The sequence below is a fragment of the Glycine soja genome, chromosome 13 (assembly GCF_004193775.1).
Source record: "Glycine soja cultivar W05 chromosome 13, ASM419377v2, whole genome shotgun sequence".
Taxonomy (NCBI): Eukaryota; Viridiplantae; Streptophyta; class Magnoliopsida; order Fabales; family Fabaceae; genus Glycine; species Glycine soja.
This window is the reverse complement of record NC_041014.1, coordinates 23,684,701-23,709,041: the sequence shown is the minus strand read 5'-3', so window position 1 is coordinate 23,709,041 and position 24,341 is coordinate 23,684,701. Positions and strand designations below refer to the sequence as shown.

General features: G+C 32.9%; 3 protein-coding genes and 1 pseudogene across 3 annotated transcripts; 2 read left to right on the top strand and 2 right to left on the bottom strand.

The window, feature by feature from the left end:
- Positions 1-1,058: 1,058 nt before the first annotated feature.
- On the bottom strand, positions 1,059-6,751 carry LOC114382603 (annotated as a pseudogene).
- Positions 6,752-7,605: 854 nt separating this feature from the next.
- LOC114382364 (ribosomal RNA small subunit methyltransferase-like) lies at positions 7,606-12,528 on the top strand. Its single transcript, XM_028341736.1, has 4 exons — positions 7,606-7,712; positions 7,820-8,172; positions 9,203-11,284; positions 11,822-12,528. The coding sequence occupies exons 2-3, from the start codon at positions 7,855-7,857 to the stop codon at positions 9,941-9,943; spliced, it is 1,059 nt and encodes a 352-aa protein (XP_028197537.1). The 5' UTR covers positions 7,606-7,712; positions 7,820-7,854; the 3' UTR covers positions 9,944-11,284; positions 11,822-12,528.
- A 733-nt stretch (positions 12,529-13,261) lies between these two features.
- LOC114381323 (bifunctional protein FolD 1, mitochondrial-like) lies at positions 13,262-17,943 on the bottom strand. Its single transcript, XM_028340544.1, has 5 exons — positions 17,591-17,943; positions 17,146-17,468; positions 16,109-16,345; positions 15,867-16,034; positions 13,262-14,137 (listed from the first exon to the last, which is right to left on the bottom strand). Exons 1-5 carry the CDS (start codon positions 17,757-17,759, stop codon positions 13,970-13,972), a joined length of 1,065 nt encoding a protein of 354 aa, XP_028196345.1. The 5' UTR covers positions 17,760-17,943; the 3' UTR covers positions 13,262-13,969.
- Positions 17,944-22,169: 4,226 nt separating this feature from the next.
- LOC114381515 (protein RESTRICTED TEV MOVEMENT 2-like) lies at positions 22,170-24,196 on the top strand. Its single transcript, XM_028340790.1, has 2 exons — positions 22,170-22,346; positions 22,878-24,196. Exons 1-2 carry the CDS (start codon positions 22,253-22,255, stop codon positions 24,107-24,109), a joined length of 1,326 nt encoding a protein of 441 aa, XP_028196591.1. The 5' UTR covers positions 22,170-22,252; the 3' UTR covers positions 24,110-24,196.
- Positions 24,197-24,341: the final 145 nt, after the last annotated feature.

Sequence of the window (24,341 nt, the reverse complement as noted above, 5' to 3'; positions counted from 1 at the left end):
AGAGCAGAAAAGGCACAAGCTTTCTCTCACTCTTTTATAAAGTTCAAGAACTAAATTTGTTCAATATGAAAGTTTAGGGACTAAAAACAAGATTCAATAAAAATATAAAGAATAAAAGGTTGTATCCTAATAACTACAAGTCATCCAATTTTATAATAATTATATATAAATATGTTTATAATGTTATCTTAATAATAACTAACGTTAATAATTAAATATATAAAGAGATAGATGAAACTTATAATAATACACAAAAGCATAATTAACCAAGGTAATAACAATCAATAAAAAGTCATAGAATATCATTTTTATCATATATATTAATTAGTATACATATCTCTTTGGGTTAGATTATAATTAGTAACGACAAATATTATTAAAAAAATTAATATATAATAATTTGATAACTATATTATTAGATTTATTAATAAGTATATATTTTATTAATTATTGTATATTTATTAAACTTTTTGAGGAAAAATTACAAAAAAAAAAGCTATGGAGAGACCATATATCCATCTCTGATCACCACCAAAATGACCGTCATTGTTGTTGGCGTCATTACCATAGCCATCAACGCATTTATAAGGAGTCATACTATTTCTCCTTCTTTACTGAAACCAATCTCCTTCAGGGGATCTAAAGGTACTCAAAGATGAGTTTCCCCTCACACTCAGAGTCATTTGAACCTTTGAGTATTTCCTTTAGAGACATGAGCTCATTACCACTTAGACCCATCACTCATTCACTTGTAGGTGACAATAACAATGTTAGGTTTATAATAGGAATCAAATTAAGCCTTTAAAGAAAGTTCATTCACCCTTACTAGCTGAACCAATCTTATTGTTCATGTTCTTGCCTCAAGAGTCAAGAGTATGCCTTAGGTCAGCATGATATAAAATGCACCCTACAACATATTACAACATGTGTTGGCTAGCCAACGATATTCCACATCCAATGCTAACAAAAGAAAATATGAATTACCAAAATTGAACCAAACAAAAAAATGAACTCAACAGAATGAAGGGATAAATTCAACATCATCAAGGAGGCAAGGATTGTAACATGCAATCAACTTTTTCTTTTTCTTTTTCTGCTGTAATCAAGATTAATTTACATGTTAAATTTATGATACAAAAGAATGAAGATACAACAAACCTCTGCAGTGATAACAAAACCTCTATCCTTCGGATAGCAACCAATGAAATCTGGTAATAAACAGATATACTCTCAAGTAGCCAAAAGAATTTGGAACTATGCATAAGAAAAAAAAAAGACAGAAGATCACTTCTCTTATCTTGATGGATTATCTGAGATACGAAGCATTTCTACCTGTCCACTTTCAACAACCCTGTCATACGCAATCTTCTCTGCTTCTCTACAAATCTGAATATCATCAGGAAAATAGTATTGATAAACAAATTTTACAACCAAATGCGGAAGCAATGCTGTTACTATGATTCCAAGCAACAATAACCAGAACAATCCAGTTCCTGCAGCATCAAAGAAGGCCCTGCAAAGTTAAGGAGATGTCAAGGTTAGTCTCTATATACAGAAGCAGAAGCAATATAGGATTGGAAAGGTTTTCAATGCACACAAAGGCAACAGAGAATATCTTATGAATTGGATATGGTTTTCTCCATGATTAGTCAACTCATAGAACAACACGAGATAAGCCTTATCCTACTAGTTGAGGTCGGCCATGTACCAAACTATGTCATTGAAAACCAAATATGAGTAATTTAGATCTAGATATTTTTTAATGGTTTCTCATCAAGCTTTCTTTAATCTTGTTCTTCTTCTGTGGTTTAAAAACTAAAATAAGTCACTTAGACAAATACAGAAATATGTTGGGTGTAAATAATTCAGAAGTATGAATTATTGTTTTCACTCAGAGGACTAAAATAGCAATGGAAGATGTATCTTGGCTTAACATTGAGTATAACGTGGAGCTCCATTCATTTATAGCAGTTGTCAAAGTGAAGGCAGTGAAGAGTACATACCTAGAAAACACATACACATAACAGATTACTAACATGTTGAAATGTGAAGAAAACATCTAACAGACAAAAAGAGAAAAATATCATTATTATCATACTTTAGGAGAAAATTGAACAAGTTAAAAGCCACCAAAAAAGAACCATAAAAGCCATTTATTTATTTTTAAATCATAGGGTTGGTTGAATGAAATACAGGCTTCAAAGCACACCACCCAATAAGAAAAACTTTTGAAGGTGAAGTTTGTGGCATAATTTGAAGTTGTATGATAAAAGCAGCTACACACACAAACATTCGTTGGATTGTAACTTACCAAAATAGGACAAGAACAACGACAGCATTTCTGTAAAAATTGTACAGTATCATGTAACCAAGCCGTTGGTAGTTCCAATGACTATGTATCAATAAGAGAGGAACTGAAAACCTAAACTGCCCCATTGCAAAATCAGATGCCATTACAGCTTGCCGACCTTCTTGTCCACTGATGCCAATTCCAACATCAGGCATTTGAATCATTGAGACATCATTAGCACCTGTAATGTAACACATGCATAATGGAATTTATTACACCACAGAACATAAATCAGACCAGCCAAAAACTACTCAATATTTTCTATTGCTATCAAACTTTTGAAGCGGAATGACAAGGTCTAACAAAAAATCAATTACCATCTCCAATGGCTAGTGTCATGTCAGATGTTCTATTCTTCACAAGGGCAACAATTCCAGCTTTTTGCAGCGGAGTGACACAACAACATAGAACAACGGAACTTCTACTTGCAAGTTGAAATAGCTGAAATCAACAGAAGAAGTAGCCAAAATCAGCAAGGAATAAAGTACATCGTAAACACCATCCAAGATTTAATGGGACTAAAGTACTAAACTAACCTGTTCTTCAAGTTCACTGTCAAGAATATGCACAAGGCTGGTACCATCAATAATCAAGGCTACTGGAGTCGCATGGGAACTTCCTTCAGCATTGTTGGCAACGCCAGATGTCGACATGAGCTTTTTAGACATGACAAGGGCATCTTGCAAACTTTTTCTGCATGATTCTCTGTTCTTGCTATTGATTGTAATCTGAGTCATGTTGCTTGTTAGGAGCTTTGAGTAGTAGCCAATGGATATGGCAGTTTCTTGTTTGTCTCCAGTCAGAACCCATACTTTAATGCCTGCAATCCTTAGAGACTCAATGGATTCAGGCACACCTTGTTGCAGCTTATCTTCAATGGAAGATGCACCTAATATGGCGAGACTGTTCTCTACGATGCTCGAAACCTTGCGGAGCATCGCAGCCCTTCCAAACACAGCAGTGCTTGCTGCCTCAAAGGATGCATGCCATTGCTCAAATTCTGAAGCATTCAAGTCTCTCATACCAATAACAAGTGTCCTCAAACCCATGGAAGAGTAAGAGTGAAGATGTGCTTCAGTGGCTCTTACTAAGTCCATTTTGAATGACCTGTCTATCACCTTAAGCATGAATGTGTCTGCTCCTTTGACAAAAACTTTCACTGAATTGTCAGGGTACCCCAATATAACTGACATTCTCTTCCTGTCACTGTCAAATTCATGCATACCCAAGACATTGAACCTGCAATGCTCATAATGGGATGATTCATTAGAAAAAAAGAGTAATCACCATTGTTTTTTTTTTCTTGATGAAAAAAATGTTAATTGTTAATTTGTTAGTTTTTGTTAGCAGGAGAAATCACCATTGTACCACATTAGAGAGTTTCATCTCATGCTTATTATCTAACCATCAAGATAAGTAACCTTACTATGTGCACTCCTATATCATAATTATAGAGCCAAGGGAGAAAAAGACAAAAATTGCATACAGCATATTCTAGAATCAAGACTTACTTCTACCAGTTATCATATATATAGGTTACTAATAAAATAGACATGAAAATCCAACAAAAATATTTAGACACAATTTCCTATCTTCTTAAACAACACTCTTAGACTATTAGCTACAAATATGAAGTTTGTCAGTAACTATTTGTGGAGAAAGATAAAGAAGTATTAAAAACAAGATTCAACTTACTTTTGTCTTTATCCATGAATATCAATGACTAAATGGCCAGAGGTTCGTTCTATGAGCATAAAACCATAGGCAGCAGCAGAATAAGCCAGTGCTTGTTCATCTGGTGATTCTCCTTGGTGATTAGCTTGACATCAGGGTCAGGTGTGTCAACACTCAACAACAAGAGGCACAATGGTGTTGCAGGTTGCCAGTGTCAGAAAGAAATCATGAATCCGTTTTCCCTCCACATTTTGAAGTCCACTTCTTGATAGCTGCAAAAGCTCTGGATTAACTTTCACTTTCATCTTTGATAATTTCTTAATGTCATTACACTTGACCATTAAGCAATGATCAAAAGTAAAAAAAAAAAAAATGAAGCGGATAATTTGATGATGATGATATTGATAAAGATGTTTTCCTTAGCATCCTAGCACATCAAACTGGCCAGCAAAAGAAAAAACATTCTGACCTACATGCCACTTATGGTTAGAAATGTCACAATATGATTTGTTTCTCCACAGATTCAACAATCCAGATATCTGAGAAACACTTGCAATGATCATGTGAATTAACTAATCGAATATTGCTTAAAAACAAATCTTAGGAGCAAACGATAAACCGACACATCAACAAAAAATTATATCTTCCATAAAAGAAAAGAATGGGAGAGGTGAGAAAAGAGATGCTCAATCAATGCAGTAGCTCCCATCCATAAATTAGGCACAATAGACTTCATAATAAAATGATTCTAAACAAACATATACTTTAGTAACATTCATTGTCAATAAATAACCAGAATAAAAGTCACACAGTCACAGTGACACATTTCAGAAACCAGCAAAACAGAAAAACGCTAACCTTGTAAATGACATAATTAATGAAACTTTCAATCAGTTTACGAGTTTCAGAAGCATATAACTCCGTGAAAAACACAGCCTGCAAGTGGTAAGAGGGCCCATAAATAGCAAGAAGTATATTAACTGATAAAAGAAATTAACAGGATCTATACTATCATGGACAAAAACCATGGACACCACCCTACCCTACAAGATTACTTAGAAAGTAAAGAAGAAACCAAAAGCAGCATAAATTGAACAATGTGTAAATCTTTGCTATTACACCTTTCTAATAAATAAATAAAATATGGTCCCAAATCCCAGGCAGAAAAAAGATTGATGATAGTTGACCATCACAATTTTCAGGAACTATATTACACTATCCTATTTTTGTATCAACTCACTAGCCCGAAATAGGAAAAACACAAACAACAACAAATTACACCTAAGCACGTGGCCATCTTAGTTAAGACTTCAGAGCTAAATATCTCCCCCTTTATATCTTAGTTTGTAACGAAGCATAAACTCCTGAAATAAAGTTAACAATGCAGCTATATTAAATGCTATTATTGTACACATTCTCAGCCAGAAGGGTGAACATACAGGCAACCACAAATTAACATCATAAATTGGTACAATCCATGAATTCCTAATATTAGTAACTACTGCTCAATACAACAAACTCACCTCTCTTTTTTTTGGGGGGAAAGGACAACAAACTCACCTTGAGGCAAAGATTGAGAAGGATAAATACATTGATCATGCAATTCACCAGTAGCCCTATGGTGGTGTACAAACCCAAAGGCAACTCAATGTCTTGGCTGGCATTGTCCAAGTGAATTAAATTCCACCCGATCAGTCTATCTGATGTAAGTTTATCCAAAGACAAGTCTGTGAAAAACTGCAGACCCACAAAGCTTAATACTGTAGAAACCGCCAAAATCGCTATAACCCTCAAAGCCATTAGTAATAACTTCTGCCTCTTTGCCCACAAAAATGTTCTGAATTTTCAACTGACTTAAATTACCGCTGCCCTTTGCCCATCATAAATATGGTTCAGAATTCAATGGAACCAGAGGGCAAAGTCTATAAATCAGCTTAAAACATAGTTATGTTACTGTTTTACCATGTCAGGTCTCCAGATAAAATAGGATACCCTAAAAGAGAAAGAATGAACAAGTGATCAGTTAATATGCTACCAAAAACAAGTCAAAAAAGGTTACATAATAGAAAACCCTGAACCCAGTGAAGGCAATCCCACAACTCATTTCCCAGCAAGGGACTTACACAACCAAGAGGAAAAAAAAGGTATATCTTTTTTTTCAAATTTGCAATTGCAACGACTAAATCAATTGTGGCAATCAAGGCGCATGCGAATTTCGCATTTTTCTTCGGGAATTATCAATACCCAAAACTGAAAAACGACTTTATTTCCATTTCTAATTCAAACCGACGAGAAAAAAAACGAAATTGATACAATCCCATTTCTCCCCCACACAAAAATCCTCCAACCGATCAATGACATATCCACTAATCAAGCTCAGAAATTGCAGAAAACCCTAGAATCATAGTACTAAAAAAGATGGAGAATTTGCAACAAACCCAAATCAATCATAAAATTCAAAGGGTAATTGATGGTAAAGTTGATTAAGAAAACAATTTCATTGTGTCAGAAAACGATAAATGCAAAAACAAAATTGGGAAAGAGAAAAAGAAAAAAAGAAAGAGAAAGAAACACGAAAAGAACCTGACTCGATCTAGGAGGAGGGAGAGGAAAGGAGGGTTGGGGTTTCTGCAATTACCATTCGCATCGGAATCAAGACAAATACAGGAGAGAGAGAGACAGAAATTAGGTAGAGAGATTGAAAAAGAAAAAGAGAAACTATATATATCTATATTTTTGCGAGAATTTAATTTAGGTTGCTTTTGCGATCAATAATAATAAAAAATAACCTGATGAAAAAAAAATTAGTTGACATCAGTCAAAAATAATCTCAGGACCTAAAAAACTTAACCGACATGAGTTTAATGGTATATTTTTATTCTTAAGAGATATTTTCTCTAATTTTTATTCCTCTAAAATTTAAACCATTATCTTTTTATCTCAATTAAATAAGTAAATTTAACCGGCCTAAATTCAGCTTATTTTAGATCAACCAAAATGTACTTATAAGAAATAATAATAATAATAATAAAATTTTATTATAAATTTTATCCTTCAACTTATATTATCTTACATTTTTATCATCTAAGTTTTTTTTTCTATAAATATTATTATTTAAATTTTAAATTTTTTATATTTTACCACCTTTGATATGCCAACAAAAAAAAATAAAGAAAAAAAACAAAATAATGTTTTACTTTATTATCAATATAATAATAAAATGCATAAAAATTAGATAATAAATTTTTTTGAAATATTAAAAATTATGTGATGAAATTTACTATTAAACTTCATATAAAAATCCAAAATTGATTTTTGTATTGTCTGTTTTTTTAGAATTAGATCGTTTAAAAAGTTATTTTAATATTTAATTATGAAAATACTAACCACCTCTCAAATTATTTGTTTTGAAGAAAAGATATAATATACAAGAAAATTTTTATACTTTATATTGTAGAACATATGTCTGTTATACTCTATTTTATTTCTCTCCTGCGTATTTGTCTCTTCTAAATCAAATAACTCATTCAACAAAACATTTAATATATATATATATATATATATATATATATATATATATATATTAGAAGGAGCAAAACCCCTAAAGTCTCATTCTTCTTCCCCGCAGCGCCGCACAGACTCATCAAACTCGTTGTGACTGCAGCTGCACAGATTTTCCTCTTCTCTGGTAAGCATCAGCAAAACCCCACTTCATATTCGCGCCTTCATTCATTCTCAAATCACTTTTTTTTTTCTTAACGTTGTTGCTTTGATAACTTGAACAAAAACAAACAGTGCCTTTGCGAGAACGCGCGTTTGGTTTCAATTCAATGGCGGGAGGTAAAGCGAAGAAGGAAAAGGGGAAGCCCCATCAGCAGCAGAAGCACATGCCCTACCAAGGCGGAATATCGTTCCACAAATCAAAGGGTCAGCACATTCTCAAGAACCCCTTGCTCGTCGATTCCATTGTGGAGAAGGCCGGCGTCAAGAGCACCGACGTCATCCTCGAGATCGGTCCCGGGACCGGTAACTTGACGAAGAAGCTTCTCGAAGCCGGCAAGAAGGTCATCGCCGTCGAGATCGATCCCCGGATGGTTCTCGAGCTCCAGAGACGGTTCCAGGGTACCCCTCACTCCAATCGCCTCACGGTATGAAAAAAGCAACATTTTCCAGAATAGTTTATTTACAACTTATTTCAACTTATGTTGTTGTATAGATACTTATGTGTGTTTTTGAGAATTTTTAGGAAAACATCTTATGATAGCTTCAAGGTTTTAAATTGGGGTTGTGGTTTTGTCACAATCCCTGATACTGCATGAAATTGTGGATAAATGCCGCCAATGCGGTTGCCATTGATCCAAAACAATTTAACTTTGTTTCCTTTTCGATAATAAAAGTACTTATATATAATTGCTTATATGATAAAACTCTTGATTGCTTATATGATGAACATTTCAGAAGAGTTTGATTATGACTTATTTGTTATAACATAGATGCTTAGTGTTTGTTTGGGAGAGTTCACAAAAACAGCTTATGATAGCTTTGAGGTTTTAAGTTGCGGTCACAATCCTCGATATTGCGAGAAATTGCAGACAAATGCCAGCCAAAATCACTGTCACGACTATTTTTTCAAAACCATGGATAGCTTATTTTCAATGAGGCTTTTTTACTAGCATAGCTTATGAAGACAACTTACTTGTATGAAAATAATTTTACCTAATTTTCCCCTTCAATTGTAGAATTAACTAATACACAGAGTGCTTAGAACTTGGGCTATGTATATATGGATAAACACTACTAAGAGAAGAAATTCAAAGCTCTGTTTGGATGAATTTTTTTCCTAAGCATTTATCAGAGAAGGAATTAAGAATGTAAAATGAATTAAACTTTTCACATTTATGCCCCTTAGCTTTTAGAGAAGTTAGATGAAATGGTTTCCATAGATGTTAAAGTTGCATAAGTTGATTTTAACTTGCGAGTGAACTGAATTCATTTTACCTTGTTTTCTTTTTCTGTGAGTTATCATGGAAAAATTTATCTGAATAGAGTCTTAATCATGGAGTTTACCCAAATGGACCCTGTTCAGGAAATGTCTAATTATGTTGTTTAGCTGAGTGTACTGGCTCTTGTTTTGCCTAGTATATTGTTGTATTATGTTTTATTTTTCCATGGTTACAGGTTATCCAAGGTGATGTGTTGAAGACTGAACTTCCTTATTTTGACATTTGTGTTGCAAACATTCCCTACCAAATATCTTCTCCTCTCACATTCAAGTTACTCAAGCACGAACCTGCTTTTAGGGCTGCAATCATAATGTTCCAGAGAGAATTTGCCATGAGACTGGTTGCTCAGCCCGGTGATAAACTATATTGTCGTCTCACGGTCAACACTCAACTACATGCTCGAGTCTTCCACCTCCTCAAAGTTGGAAGAAACAACTTCAGGCCCCCTCCCAAGGTGGATTCCTCTGTGGTGCGAATTGAGCCCAGGAAACCCCGTATTGAAGTTAAGCAAAAGGAGTGGGATGGGTTTTTGCGGATTTGTTTTAACAGGAAGAACAAAACACTTGGTTCGATATTTAGGCAGAAGAGTGTGATCTCCTTGCTTGAAAAAAACTATAGGACTGTGCGGGCACTGGAACTTGGGCAAGAAGATTCACTAAAGGAAGTGGATGCTAAAATGGACTTCTCTAGTTTTGGTGATGATCGAGGTATGGAGATGGATGATGATGGAGCAGATGATGATGAAATGGAAGTTGAGGATGGGGAAGCAGAGGAGGTGCAATCTGAATTCAAGGACAAGGTTTTGGGTGTTCTGAAAGAGGGAGATTTTGAAGAGAAGAGGTCATCCAAGCTCACATTGCAGGAATTCCTATACCTGCTTTCTCTGTTTAACAAAACTGGCATACACTTCTATTGATTTTAGATTATCAATTTTCTCGATAGTTTCTTCCCTATTTAAATCTACACTATTCTTTCAATAGGCTTATCATTATTCAGAAGTTTTCCAAGAGAGAGTGATATCAAAAACTGTTAACTATTTATGCATTGTATTTTGTTAAGCTCCATCGTGGATGTATACTACTCTATATAATCTTTAGGAGGTTTGATTATGTGGTTCTTTTATTGCTTTACTAGGATCTGCATTTGCGACTTACTGTATGGTGTTTGCAAATGCTTAATGATGTTATCATTTTCTCTTTTTGATGCACCCTGATTGATAGTCTGAATTGTGGTTAATGGTTGTGAGGCATATTAAAAACCAATGTTTAGTTAGATGATGCTTTGTCGCACGGGTTAAATTTCTAACATTTGGTACTAAAGGTTGTTGAGATTAAAGGACATAACTGAAAAATTGTGTATTTCTCTCATCTTATTCATTGACTCAAATATTGTGCCTATACAGAAAAGATAAGCTAGTAAAAAGGAAAAGATTAATCAATATCTAATCTAAATCTTGGAGATATAATCCTACTAGATAAGATAAAAGTTTCCTACTTTTTTAGAAATAAGTTATCTTATCTTTTTAATCTCTACCATATCATAAACAGAATCATATCTTAATCTCTACGATATTATAGCAGAATTATATATCTTAACAAGTCATAGGTAGTCTTTTGGTGATTGAGGCATACGAAATTCTAAAGTAGAATTGTAACTTGTGTGCTCGTGTTGTTTTTGATGATGTTACTAAAGATTAAAAAGGAAAATGTTCACTAGCTCAACATAGTGATCATTAGACCCCCTTTATGGCCATATGAATGGGGAATAATGAGCTTTTATTAATGCTGATACTGAAATGAGTTGATTCATCTGCCTTTATTTTGTTGGTTTGGTTAAAATTGGTTTCTGATTTAGTAGTTGGGAAATGCTGGTTGCTGGAATAGTTTTTGTAAAGATGGTACAAATCGTGGATGGCATGTGGTAAGTCATGAATCTGCCTTTTTCCTTCACAGCTCATCGGTGTCATATCGGACCTTATTCTTCATCTTCCTCCTTTGCATCATCACTCAGCTTGTCAGCTTGTACCTTTGTACTAAATATCCATTCAGAAATAATGTTCAGAAATTTCCTTTTAAGTTGTCTTATTCTGTAACTTCTGTTTACTATAGGTAGGCAGGGATGCTTAGATGCTGACTGCATAGTTATTTTTTTACTCTTTATTTTTGCAGTCAATAGGAGGCTTGATGAGTGGGTGAAGCTTGACCAGTTGGATCTTAATTCTGTGGAGGCTGTTGTTGATGAGAAAGTGGAGGAGAAGGTAATGATTATATATTCTCCAAATTGCACAGCAGCATTGTTTTGGACTCATCTATTTATGTTTAGAAGGATGGATGAGGAGGTTTACTGAGAAAAAGTGATAATGTTGTCCAGACATCTGTTGTTTTACAAACATAACAACAAAATTCTTTTTCCATTAGGTTGGCTTGGCCACATGGATCAAATAACACCATTGTGTTATGTTTAAAACTAAGCTTTTAGAATATCTGGTTATTATTCTAAAATCTAAATTGAAATCCTTTCTTTTCATTGGTTTCTCATTTGGGGGGTATGTGGTGGTGGACAGGGAAAAAAACTTTAGTATCCTAACGTCTTGTACTGGAAAAAAACTTAATAGTCATGTTCATTTTGGTGGCAGGAATTAAGTATACATTTGTTGGTGCTTTGTACTGGCTGTTCTTCATTTTAATATCTTGGATGGTGTTTACTGTCTCTGTTATGTCTAACCTCTTATTTCAAAATATGGATTCCCTTTATGATTGAACTAATTTATAATATTGCACATATGGTTTTCTAGGGTGCGACAGGGTTGAAGATGACACGCCACCAAAGAGGAAGATTGATGAGACACATGTAGAGGTAGAGTTATTACTTTTCAGTTACAAGTTGAACATAGGCTGCAATTGCTTCAACCCCAAGAAAAGAAACAGGAAAATATCAAAAGGGTCATGAGGAAATTGAGCCAAAACCCACATCAACAATGGGTTTTGGCAAGCAAATAGAATATAAGAATGAAGAGGGCAATAAGCAAAATGACATCACAACATATATAGAAAAAGTCAAGGAGAAACAAAACAAAGATAGAGAATATGAGAAGCTTCATGAGAGAAGAAAGCAAGATCAGAAATATGTTGATCACAATGTGGTTTTGAAAGAAAGAGAAATCAAGACAACAAGACCAAAGGAAACAGTTTCTTCCTCTACTCCTCCAGCACCACCATAAATGACAAAGGAAAGAGAAGGACTGAAGAGGATGAAATCTACACAATAGGGAAGGGAATCAAAGAAGTAGTTGCTTCGGCTTCGGAGGTTGTCACAAAAATTGGAGAAGAGAATTTGGCTGATGAAGAAAAGCTTTTGGTTGCAAACAGGGTGCTACAATTCTTGTAATTGTGGCATTGGGAGCTTACGTGACCTACAAGTTTACCTCAGCTTCTAGCAGAGCATGAAACTAGTTGTGTTCTAATGTTTTAATCCCTTCAAACGTTTTCTTTAGAATCTTGATAATTGGAATCGTGAAGGTGAATGTATGAGCATGCATGTGATATTGTGATTTGGTACCTTTTGATTTATCTTTTTCAAAAAGAATGACCACAATTATGTTCAACATTTGACAATTTTTTTATCGATAAATGTTAGTTATTTTGTTAGGGGAAAAAATTCGAACTCAAGACCTCTTTCTCTCCCTTTTCTCTTTTAACCACTAGTCAATCTTATAACTCTTTTGAAAAAATTGATTACAAGTAAAAAGTAATTTTTAATCTTAAAATATCTAAAAGGTTTGAATTGTTCTACACAAATTCTATTTTAAGAAAATAATATTTAGATTTGACTTAATATATAAAAAATTATAAAAAAGTATAATAGTTAATAAATATATATATATGTAATAATGACTTATTAACAAGTTATGGACATAGAATTTTCACAAATTCATTTTTATGTATAACAATAGGTACATTTTTATGTTAGGTCTATCATTTGGATGATGTAGACATAAAAGACCAACTTGTATGCAATGTAAGGCTTCTGATATAACGTTCAATTCCCCGAAACAATCATCAATCAATTCTGTTGGATCACCTTCTTTTCACAATCTCCATGCCTATGACAACTTAAAAAGTATTGTTATATACATTTCATTGAAGTATTATAATACAAATACTTGTAGCAACCACTGCCAAGGAATAATGCTGAGAGCCAGACAAAGGACCAAATGAAATTCTTTATATGTTCATTTTCTGAAGCATCTAATTGCATCAATTAAATAAATGAAGTAATATCAGTGTGTGTACGAGTGTGCATATGCACACCATTGATTCCTCCTCACTCAATCTTAATAAAAGTTAATTAACTATCCATAAAAGAGATGCCGCAAAGAGTGCATTTCAAATAGCTGTACAAACCATGTACACAAAATTCTACATCAGTTTCTACTTAATGAGCAAAACAGTAGAAAATGCATCTTCCTTTTTCTTTCTTGGTTGCAAGAGGGGTGTTTGCACTGCAAAGCAATGAAGCGAAAAAGACTAATTTGCAGATCCTGTGTGGTGTATTTAGATCCTCGCAATGCAATAAATCAATCATATAGCAAGCTCGCCTCAACAAATACTGTTTATATAGAAAGTAACATGCAGATGCTCTAGTTAGTCGCCCCAGCAGAGAAAATGTTGTATGCTCATGAAGCATTGGGATATTAATTTTGAGTCACTTTCAGAGATATAAGGTTGGTTGGATGGTTAAGAAATAAGGGTAGGAGAGAAAGGACGTGGATTTGATCCCTCTTGCTTACAAAAACTAACAAATTAGCAATTAACATTTGCCGATAAAAAATTAAAAATAGAGTCACTTTCTCTTAAATAGCATGACAAATGGCAAACCTATTTCATGTGCATATATAGATGGAAGATCCACTATAGAACTTTGGAGAAAAGACATCATCTAATCAAACCATTCCAAAAGCACGTTTCGCAGAATCAAGGGTGTTGGAGAGGAGCATCGATATTGTAACCGGTCCCACGCCTCCAGGAACAGGGGTAATGGCTGATGCCACCTTAACCGCCTCTTCAAAGCAAACATCTCCCGAGACACAAAAGCTGTGGCCGCTGGGATCCTGCAAATTGTATTTAAATGCATTAGGATAATAATAAGTTCAAAAGGAGCTACCCCTTCTGTCTTGCTAGTTTCTACCATAGATTTTCAGCTTGTTTGCTTTTTCTTTTTTGTGTTTTGAAACAAGGTGCATATGAAATGAGGTCCATCCTGGTCCCAGTTTGGCACCTCTATGTAACACTTAAAGTATCTTTTCACTAATAATGTCACATTTTTTTTACCCACATATATCCATTTTCTTTTTAGCTTGTGCATTGGTCAAGCATAATAAAGATGGGTATTTGTATATAACAAACAACTACAGAAAGGGATTTAATATCAATGAAAAACCATTATAGTGATTGTAATGAATTAATTTGGCAATGAATTTGATTTGAAGTATTGGCTCACAAGCTCGGTAAAATATTCAATCATTCAATCAAGAGAATAAATATAGATTTGTACACTAATGAAGCAATCAATGAGTAGTCTGAAATGTTCTCTTAACCACACTTCATACCATGGCATCACAGTTTATGCATGTCAAGTATGTTATCTGTTAACCTAATGTACTTTCTTAAATTGTCCCTGAAAAGTTCTCTTCCCACACTTCATTTGGCAAAAATACCTTTGACAAGCTTCTTAAACCTATTTAACTTTAACCTACTTCTGTTCCTAGGCATTTCAGTTTTGCCAAGAAATCTTATATACTTAAAATTTCTGTATTGGAAGCTGGGTGCAAAAACTTCATTCCCATCCCAGATATGACTTAGTCTGTGACTTCCACAAGGACATATTTTATGTTATAGTAATCATACTTTACTTTTTTTTACCATAGAAGTACCTAAATGTTACCATAAGGATTCTTTGTTAGCCAGATATAAAAATACAATCATAGTCAGTAGTGCCTCTCAGCCTCTGTTAATCAATTATCAGAATGTTAGTCTAAGTAGCCTCAACGGAGGTTAATAAAAAAATTTATAACAATCAACAGGGCTTGGTGCATCTAGTTTTCTTCACTACTGCCAATTACAGAATCTTGACGTAGGCATGCTGAGAAACTGTGACATGTCAAATTAGTTAAATTTAAAAAATGAGCACCATGACTCTGAAGAGTATGGGGATTGTTTTAAGAATTATCCTTTATATAACCTTATCTGAAAAACAATCAAAGTGAAAAGTGTAAATGAGATTCTAATGAAATCCATAAATCTAATAATCCAGTAAAAAGAATATCACAAACATGGGAACATCCCACTCCATAAAATCTTAAAGCTATGTTAGCAGTCTTCTTGCTTTCTAATTTTTACAGCATACAATAAAGCTCTACGAATTTTTAAAAGTCAAACAAGTACTACTTGGCAAAATGATTACAGGATGAACCTATTGATCCTGTCATTCCTGTGAAAAGATATTCAAAATACTGCAGCTATAAAAAGCATACTTGAAACAATTATTGGAGGGCTCATAATGGACCTTCAGTATAGCATGCTGAATTATTGCAATGGGGGCTATGGCTACCTTATAGTATCAGCGGTTTATTTTTCTACTATGTTGATTTTATACTCTTTCCCCTCAATAGCTTTAGTCTTAGTTTCTTGTCTATTCCAAACTCTATCTTGTGCTTTTTAAACATGATAATTCATTTGGAAAGAGCACCAAGTTCTTGAAATAACAACATAAAAATTTGTAGTACCTCACATCATAGCACACCTTGGCACAACTAAAATACTGAAGAAAAAAATCATTACCTTAACTTGATTTGTTCCCATGTCAATCACCACAGCTCCTTTCTTTAGCCAATTGCCACGAACTATGTTGGGGACTCCAACATCTACTACCACAATATCTGCTTCAGAAGTTATATGTTCTGGGTTCTTTGTATACGCGTGTAACACGCTGACTGTTGCGTGGTGCCTCTACTAAAAAGATGATAAAACAATCAGCCATTTAGCAATTGAGACATTCCGCTAAGCAACAACATTTACGTTACCTGCAATAGCAAGGAAGTGGGTAACCCCACAATTTTACTTCTTCCAATTATCACTGCTCTTTTCCCCTTGATTTCCACACCGTGCCTAAGTAACAACTCAATGCAGCCCTTGGGAGCACAAGGAACAAAGAAGGGCTTTCTTCCTCTTATTGCAAGATTTCCAATATTTAAGGGATGAAAGCCATCCACATCCTTTTCAGGACTCACAACATTGATAATTTTTTCCTCGTCCAAATGCTGCATCAAATATGTTAGAATAACCAAGGCATTAGTATCAACATCCACCTCACAAAACTAAATCACCAACAATGCCAAAAATCTTATGATTATATCTTTGAGACTAAGCATTTTATAGCTCAACTGAAATGAATCTATCATTACCATATTTATCTTACTCAATGACCCTAGATTTTAGATAAACTAAAATGTCCATAATCATATTTACTACTCCCTGTGTTCCTTTTTAATTGTCGGATTTTTGTAAAATTTTGTTTCCATTTATCAGTCATTTGCAAGTTCAAGATATCATTAATTACTCTTTTATCAATTATACCCTTACTTTTCACCTAATGTTTAATTAATTTACACATGTAGAGTAGAAATAAGAAAGGGTAAAATAATTAACCTCACAACTAATTGCATTTCTTGATTTCTACATAAAAACCTTATTTATAAGACATAAAAAGGAACAAAGGGAGTAATAAGCCTTAATTATCAAGCACCCTCAAGGAGTTGTCTGGTGGAGCAACACAAGATCTCGCATCTAACATGTTCCAAGTTCGAATTCCCACTCCTCTCTTTGGAGGAGAGGTAAAGGTAAGTCCTCTATGAGCTCAGAAGCCACTGTACATGTCCCCTAATCTTAGAATTTATATCAACAAAAAAAAAAAAAAAAGAATCGCTAAGATCAACCCCTTAAATGGAATCTCCCTTAAATGGATCTCAATACATCAATGGATTAGTCCTCGGCCGAAAGCCGAGGGAGGGATACCCCGATTCACAAAAAATAAAAACAAGAAAAATGGTAAATAAATTACTTGAGGCAGAGGAAGTTGCACAAGAATGCCATGCACATCCGGGTCCTCATTGAAACCGGAAACAACATCAAGCAGTTCACTTTCATCACAGTTTTCAGGCAACTGGGAAGTCACTGTTTCAATGCCAACTTGATCACAGGCCTTCAACTTAATGTGAATGAAAGTGTGAGAGTCCCTCCTATCACCCACCAAAACCACAGCCAGTCTAGGAAACTTCCCAATGCCACTCTTCATCCTTCTTATCTCATCAGCCACTTCAAGCTTTATCTGTTTAGCAATTGGTTTTCCCTCAAGAATCAAAGCATTGTGACCATTATTAGCCCCTAAAGGAATCACATGACACAAACAAGCAAAAAAAATAAAAAATAAAACATATTAATATAAACTGACCAAAGTAGAGGCTTTAAAGGATCATAGAACTTCAAATTAACATCATAGAACTTACATTGGAGACTTTCTGGAAAAAGGGTGTGAGGGGGTGTGTGCTCTCTGGGAACCCAAACATCAGGGAGGTTGGGGCCAAAAATACAAGAAGTTGGAGAACAAAAGGAATGAAATGCTTTTCTCAGTGTTCTGTGCCATGCCACCACCCCATCAGTGGCACAACCTCTCATGTTTGTGTTGATTTGTTAATATGAGAGTGAAGATTGAATCCACCAAGTACTAATTAACACTACGAATGTGGCTTTTGGTGGTACAAGTATACAACCTTGTGTGGTGAGATTTTTGTTTTGTTTTGTTTTGTTTTGATGGTTTCAGTTTTCAACAACAAATTACAGGTATCTTGTTCTTCCGAGTTTTGAGATTGGATTTGTTTTGACTTCATCATCCCCCGCGTGTACCCTGTTCTGCCACGCCACCTACTAACCATAAGTTTTTTTAGAATCCTAACCAATAGTTATAAAACAGAAAAATAAAACAAGAGCTTAAATATGTTTTGATTTTAATAAATACTTAGTAAATTTTATGTTTGTTCAATCATAAATATTTTTCATTTGTTAATTAATACATATTAAAACAAATTTTTTTAATTTATTAAAAAATAAACATAATTTTTTTAATTTATAAGGGATCAAAACAAAATATGAAGGATAAGAAATAAAAATTTTATTTTATTAGGAATTCAACGTAAAATAAAAATTTATTAGAGAATAAATATAAAAATTAAATATTTATTAAAAATAAAATAAAAATATTTAAACCTAAAATAAATGTATTTATCTGCTAGGCCATTATTTAATTTTTTATATGTATTTTTAAGATACAATTTATCAAGTTTTTCCCAAACTTACATAAGATCTTAATATATTATTTGCGGAGAGAAGAAAAAGTTCTTTATAGTTGTTTGTCTTTGTTCAATTTTTTTCTTTTCAAATTAACATTTTAAAGAAAATAAAAATTTAAAATAAAAAACAAAATATATTAGTAATTAATTTAAAATTGGATTAACTAAATTTTTATTCCCTCAACTTTTGTAGATGCTGATTTTTATTTTTAGTCTCTTTAAAAAAATTGCGAAGACATCAATCCTCCATTAATTTTCCGTCAAACATTTTTAATTAGTCTCTCTAAAATTTGTTGTAGTTCGTTTATTTTTATTACTAAAAACTTAATCTTAAATATAAAATAAAAAAGAGACTAAAAATAAATTATTTTTTATAGAGATTATGTATTTATGTATTTTATCCCGCTAAAAAATCTGGCATTATATTTATAATATATAATTATATATAAATTAAAGGGAATAGTGAGTGAGTTATAATAAAAAGTTATAAAAAGTCTTGATATACATATTTTTATATCCATTTTATTCTTACAATTACATTCGTATATTATAATGTTATCCTTATAACAATCTCACATACAGATTATCTACTGTTATATAACCTCCATTATCCTTCATTTTTGTTTTTAAAAAATAAACATGCATGGAGAGGCAATGAGGCGCATGGTGACTCTTTTCCCCTAGTGTGTATATAAACACGTTTGCACCCTCTTTCTGGAATATGAAGTGGAGTATGAACCAAACAAAAAACTTCCCCTTTATTCATTAAATAAGTTATAAGCTATACCTCACAGATGAGATGAGTAGTGAAAATTCTTTATGAAGATCAGTGGAACCACACCAAATACAGAAAAGAGAAATTAATTAAATCAAAGAGCAAGTCTTGAAAAATGTCCATGCAAGCCCACGAAGATTTGGAAGGCAAATATGAAACAGAAGAAACACCTGAATCAATCCTCCTGCTTGTTCACATTCCTGATGGTTCCTTTGGTTTATCTATTGCTCTCTTTTCTATAATAAAGTAGCATATTAAGTTTTTATTTGTTCATATTGTGAGGTTTATTTTATATAATAAGGTTTATGAAGTTTTGATTTTGTTTTTGAGAAAATAAATATGCACGGCATCATGGTAAACTAGGTTTACTGTTATCCAATCACAAATAAATGATAAATGATAAATTTATTATTTTTTATAGAATAAAAATATACAATAGAAAATAGTTTTACACCTTTAAATTGTTATAATTTCTTTGTTTATTTTAAAATTAAAGTATACCAAGTTATAATGTGTATTGCAGAGTTTCAAATTAAGTCTTTTGTCCCAAAATTTCGCTCAATAATTAACAAAAATATAATGGAGGTATAATGTATCACTATAATCTGTATAGCTTGACAAAGAAAAAAATATATAAATATTCACATTAAATTAAAAACATAAAATGTTTTACTACATTTTATGTTTTTTTAATTTTTATTTTATACATTTTTTTCTTTACTAATTTATACAAATCAATAATTATACCTTCCTTACAATTTTAGATCCGGTGAGCAACATAATTTGAACAATTGGGAAATTAAGGGAAACAAAATTGCACATTATATTGTTCCCCTAAATTTTATAACCATGTGTGATGTGTCCATGAGCATTCTTTGTTTACTGAGGGATTTTTGGCTACTCATTTAGCATGATGCATCCATTTATTCTTTTTTATGTGTCAAATTAAAAATATTTGTAAAGGCACATCAGCTGTGTAGATGCTGTATCTTTCCAATTTAGCACATCATGGATTTTTGAGGTATGCAGAGGAATGGAAGGAAAAAAGAAGGGATTATTATAGCAACAGTTTTTCTCTTCATTTCTAGGTACCTGTTTGGTGAAAGACATTTGTGGCCCTTTTCATGCTGTTATTTAAGTTCTTTTTGGAACAATGGTAGCAACTTGTCACTTAAGAACTACCCTGTCACTTCATTTCATAAATTAAATTAGTTAAATTGTTTTAAATCATTTACTCACAACTCACCAAGTAAAATATAAAAATCTTGTCAAAATTTTCCTTTCCAACTGAAGCAATATTTGGAGCTACAAGATTATTTCTATTCAACCATCCAACTTGCCTAAACATGAATGCCTCCCCAAAGTTATATAAGTTAATAAGAAAATAAATTATATAATTGCCATATAAATTAGTATATTATTATATGTTATATTTAGAACAAATTATAGTAACAGCCTAAGTTTTAAGTAATTACTCATGACCTCACTTTTTTTTCTTACACTAATCTTTCCTTTATAGAACAAATATTACACTAACACTCATCATCATAGGGAAGAAGAAAATAATGCTTAAAAAAAGTAGAAGTGATTGTGTAATTACACGAAACTTTAAGAATGTTGTTATAGTTAGCTCTATATTTATTATATTAGAAACCTTATATTTTATATATATACATGTTTTTTTTAATAGTTTGAATATATATATATATATATATATATATATATATATATATATATATATATATATATATATATATAAAGAGAGAGAGAGAGAGAGAGAGAGAGAGATGAGCTTATTCTATCCTATTTACTATAACCCAGCTTCCCCCTTGGGATTAAAAATACAATAGAGCAACATAAATACATGATAGGATAAACGACAATAATAAGATACTTATCATATCCAGTCTTGTTTTATCATGACCATCATTTGGACCTTTAATTCATGACTAATTGACTACTGCATATGTAATTATTTCACAATATTCTCATATATATATATATATATATATATATATAGTTTATTGTAGTGATTTTTTCTCTAGAACAAATAATCCAGGCCACCAAATAAGACCCTTAATTTATAACCTATAATATTTATCAGATTATATTATAAGTAAAAAAAAATTAAATTGAATTAGTTATAAAAAGAGTCCTCTTACACCTTACTTGAATAGGGTGAAATAAGAAGATACAATTAAAAAAGAGAAAATTGAAAAAAAAAATCTTTTTTAAATATATTGAAAAAGACAGAAGAGTAATAATAATTGGTGGGTTTTACCAAAAGTGTTTACCATCCAAAAGACATGAAATGGGAGGAAAATATTGAGTGGTATTTTTTTAATTTTTAAAAAAGATAAATTATTTTAAAGCATAAAAGAATACAATAATAATTTTATGTTAAAAATAACGACATAAAAATGTTAATTTTAATTTTTTTATTAAATTTAATTCTTATAATATCTTTCTTTTTTTTTATTTCTTCCAATATCTTTATGACTTTATCTAAGGTGCACAGTGCAAGCCTGCAAGGCATGGGCTGAAACCCAAAATACACAGAAAATTAAAAAGGAATTTCCTTTCTCTTTAAACTCCCTTTCTTAATGCTTCTTAATTGGAAGCATTCTAGTAATCAATGGAACTGTAGAAGTAATTATGCTTTATAGAACAATAGGTATCATGAATGATAGTATGTACTGTATATATATAAAAAATATAATAAAGCACGTTTGCCCCCTCTTTATGGAATATGAAGTGTATGAGTCAAACAAAGAACTTTCACTTTATTTATTAAAGAAGTTATACCTCACAGATGACTAGGGAAATTCACGAAATTTAATCTTGTAGGAAATTCAAAGCAGCCAAAAAGGTATGGTTTCACTTTTAAGAAAGCTCAACATCTCAACTATTCACTATAAAGATCAAAGGAATCACCAAATCATGTTCAAGAAACATCATATCCATTCTAGAATTGCTGTACTTAATTTGCTGAAATTGAAAGAAAGAAGAAGAAGAAAAAAATTAAATTATAGCACAATTGTAGGAAAATGGCTACAACGCAATCCTACGAAGATTTGGAAGCGAAATATGAAACAGAGGAAACGTCTGAATCAGTCATCTTGGTTGTTCACATGCCTGATGGTTAGTTTGGTTTATTTACTGTTCCCTTTCTATTAATTAGTTGCATTAAGTTTTTATTGTTCCTTTGTGTATGTTATTTTCTATAATTTATGAAGTATTAATTTCTTGGTTAAACTAATCATTTAGTTCGTATAAGTGACACTCATTTAGGAATCAATTCCTGTATAAAATAATTAATAGTTATTTATCCGCTCTTTTTTGTTTACTGCAGTTATATGCTCTTATTAGTTCACGTTGCTTCTTGTTTAGAGACCAAAATTATTATTTTTGTCAAAACAATTTTTGCAGTAGTTATTATCATGTGTATCTCTTTTCTCTTTGATCTCATTTTCATTTTTCTTCCTTAATTATCCATTCATTTCTCTCATATCATTTATCACATCTATTATTTTCTCTCTTTCTTTATCATTTTTATCTTTCTTCCTTCCTTCCTTCTACCCAATGCCTCATTTTTGGAGTGTAAGTTATCCATTTTCCTTTCTATAACCATAACCATATGCATGTTGTTTCTCATGATATTCCTATGTACAGGTTTTGCAAGAGAGCATATTGGAGCTAAAATTGAGTACGATTCTGGAAGGGTGAGAGTTCACGGTGAAAGATCACTTGGAAACAATAGAAGGGCACGTTTCAATGCATTATATCAAGTTCCAGAATATTGTGACATCAACAAAATTAAGGGGAAGTTTGATGGCAAAACTGTCATCATTACAATTCCAACGATTCCAGGGAAAGTACCTAAGAAAGAAACACAACCAACTGAACAAGAACCACCCAAAGAACCATCACAAGAAGCAGAATCAAATCCAGAGGAAGAAAAAGAAGGTACTCCTCCTTCAGATGATAATCAAGAAAGTAAAGAAGAGACTGGCCATGTGACTTCAACTTCAAACCCACCAAATGCCTCACAAGAAGAGTCTATGGATCAAAAGGGTCAAGAGAGAATTCCCCAAAAAGCTACACTTAACAAAGTTGAAAGTGAAAAACATGTTGGTCAAGAGGCTTCTTCAACTTCAACGCCACCAAAAGACACACAAGAGTCTAAGGCTCAAAAGGGTCAAGAAGGAATTCCCACACAAGTTGCTCACGAGGCTTCTTTAACTTCAACCCCACCACAAGACACACAAGAGTCTATGCCTCAAAAGGGTCAAGAAGGAATTCCCTCAAAAGACACCATTACAAAAGTAGATAGTAAAAGTCAAGTTGGTCATGAGGGTTCAACTTCAACCCCATCACAAGACCCACAAGAGTCTATACCTCAAAAGGGTCAAGAAGCAATTCCCCCAAATGCTACACCAACAACAAATGCCAAGCTTCAAGGAGAGGAAAAGTTTGAAGGGGAAATTGATGAAAATGTGGAAAAGCAAAAGGTTCTAGGAAAGGAAGAAACTAAAGACCATTCCGAGAAGCCTTTGGAATCAGGAAAGCCACCTGAGAAGGCTGTGGTGGATGATTCCCCCAAAAAAGAAGGCAAAGAAGAAAGTAAAGGGTTGGCCGCATTTGAAGGAGAGAAGGGAAGGGAAATAAATGGGAAAATTGGCAATGATGTTGTTGGAAGAAAGAGTGATAAGAAGGCCAAGCCTGACTCAACAACAAGGGCAACAATTAAGGAAGTGGTTGCTTCTGCTTCTCAAGCTATGACTAGTCTAGCAAAGAAGTTCAATGAAGAAGATAAACAAAGGATAGCATGCATGGGTACAGCAGTTCTTGTGGTGGCACTAGGAGTTTATGCTACCTACAAGCTTCGTTCACGTGTACCATAGGCAATTAATGGCACCATATCTATTTCCTTTCACATGGTTCTTTTCTTAAAAAAAAGTTTCCTTTCAATAAATAAGGACTTGCAAAGATATTGTAGAACAAACATGTTTGTTTCACAAGGTATTTGTTCAGGGCTATTAGTGTAAGCAATTTAAACAATATGCTTAGAAATAACATTTGTGGTACTTGCAATATCAAGGAATTGGGTAACCCCATAATTTTACTTTTTTCCTT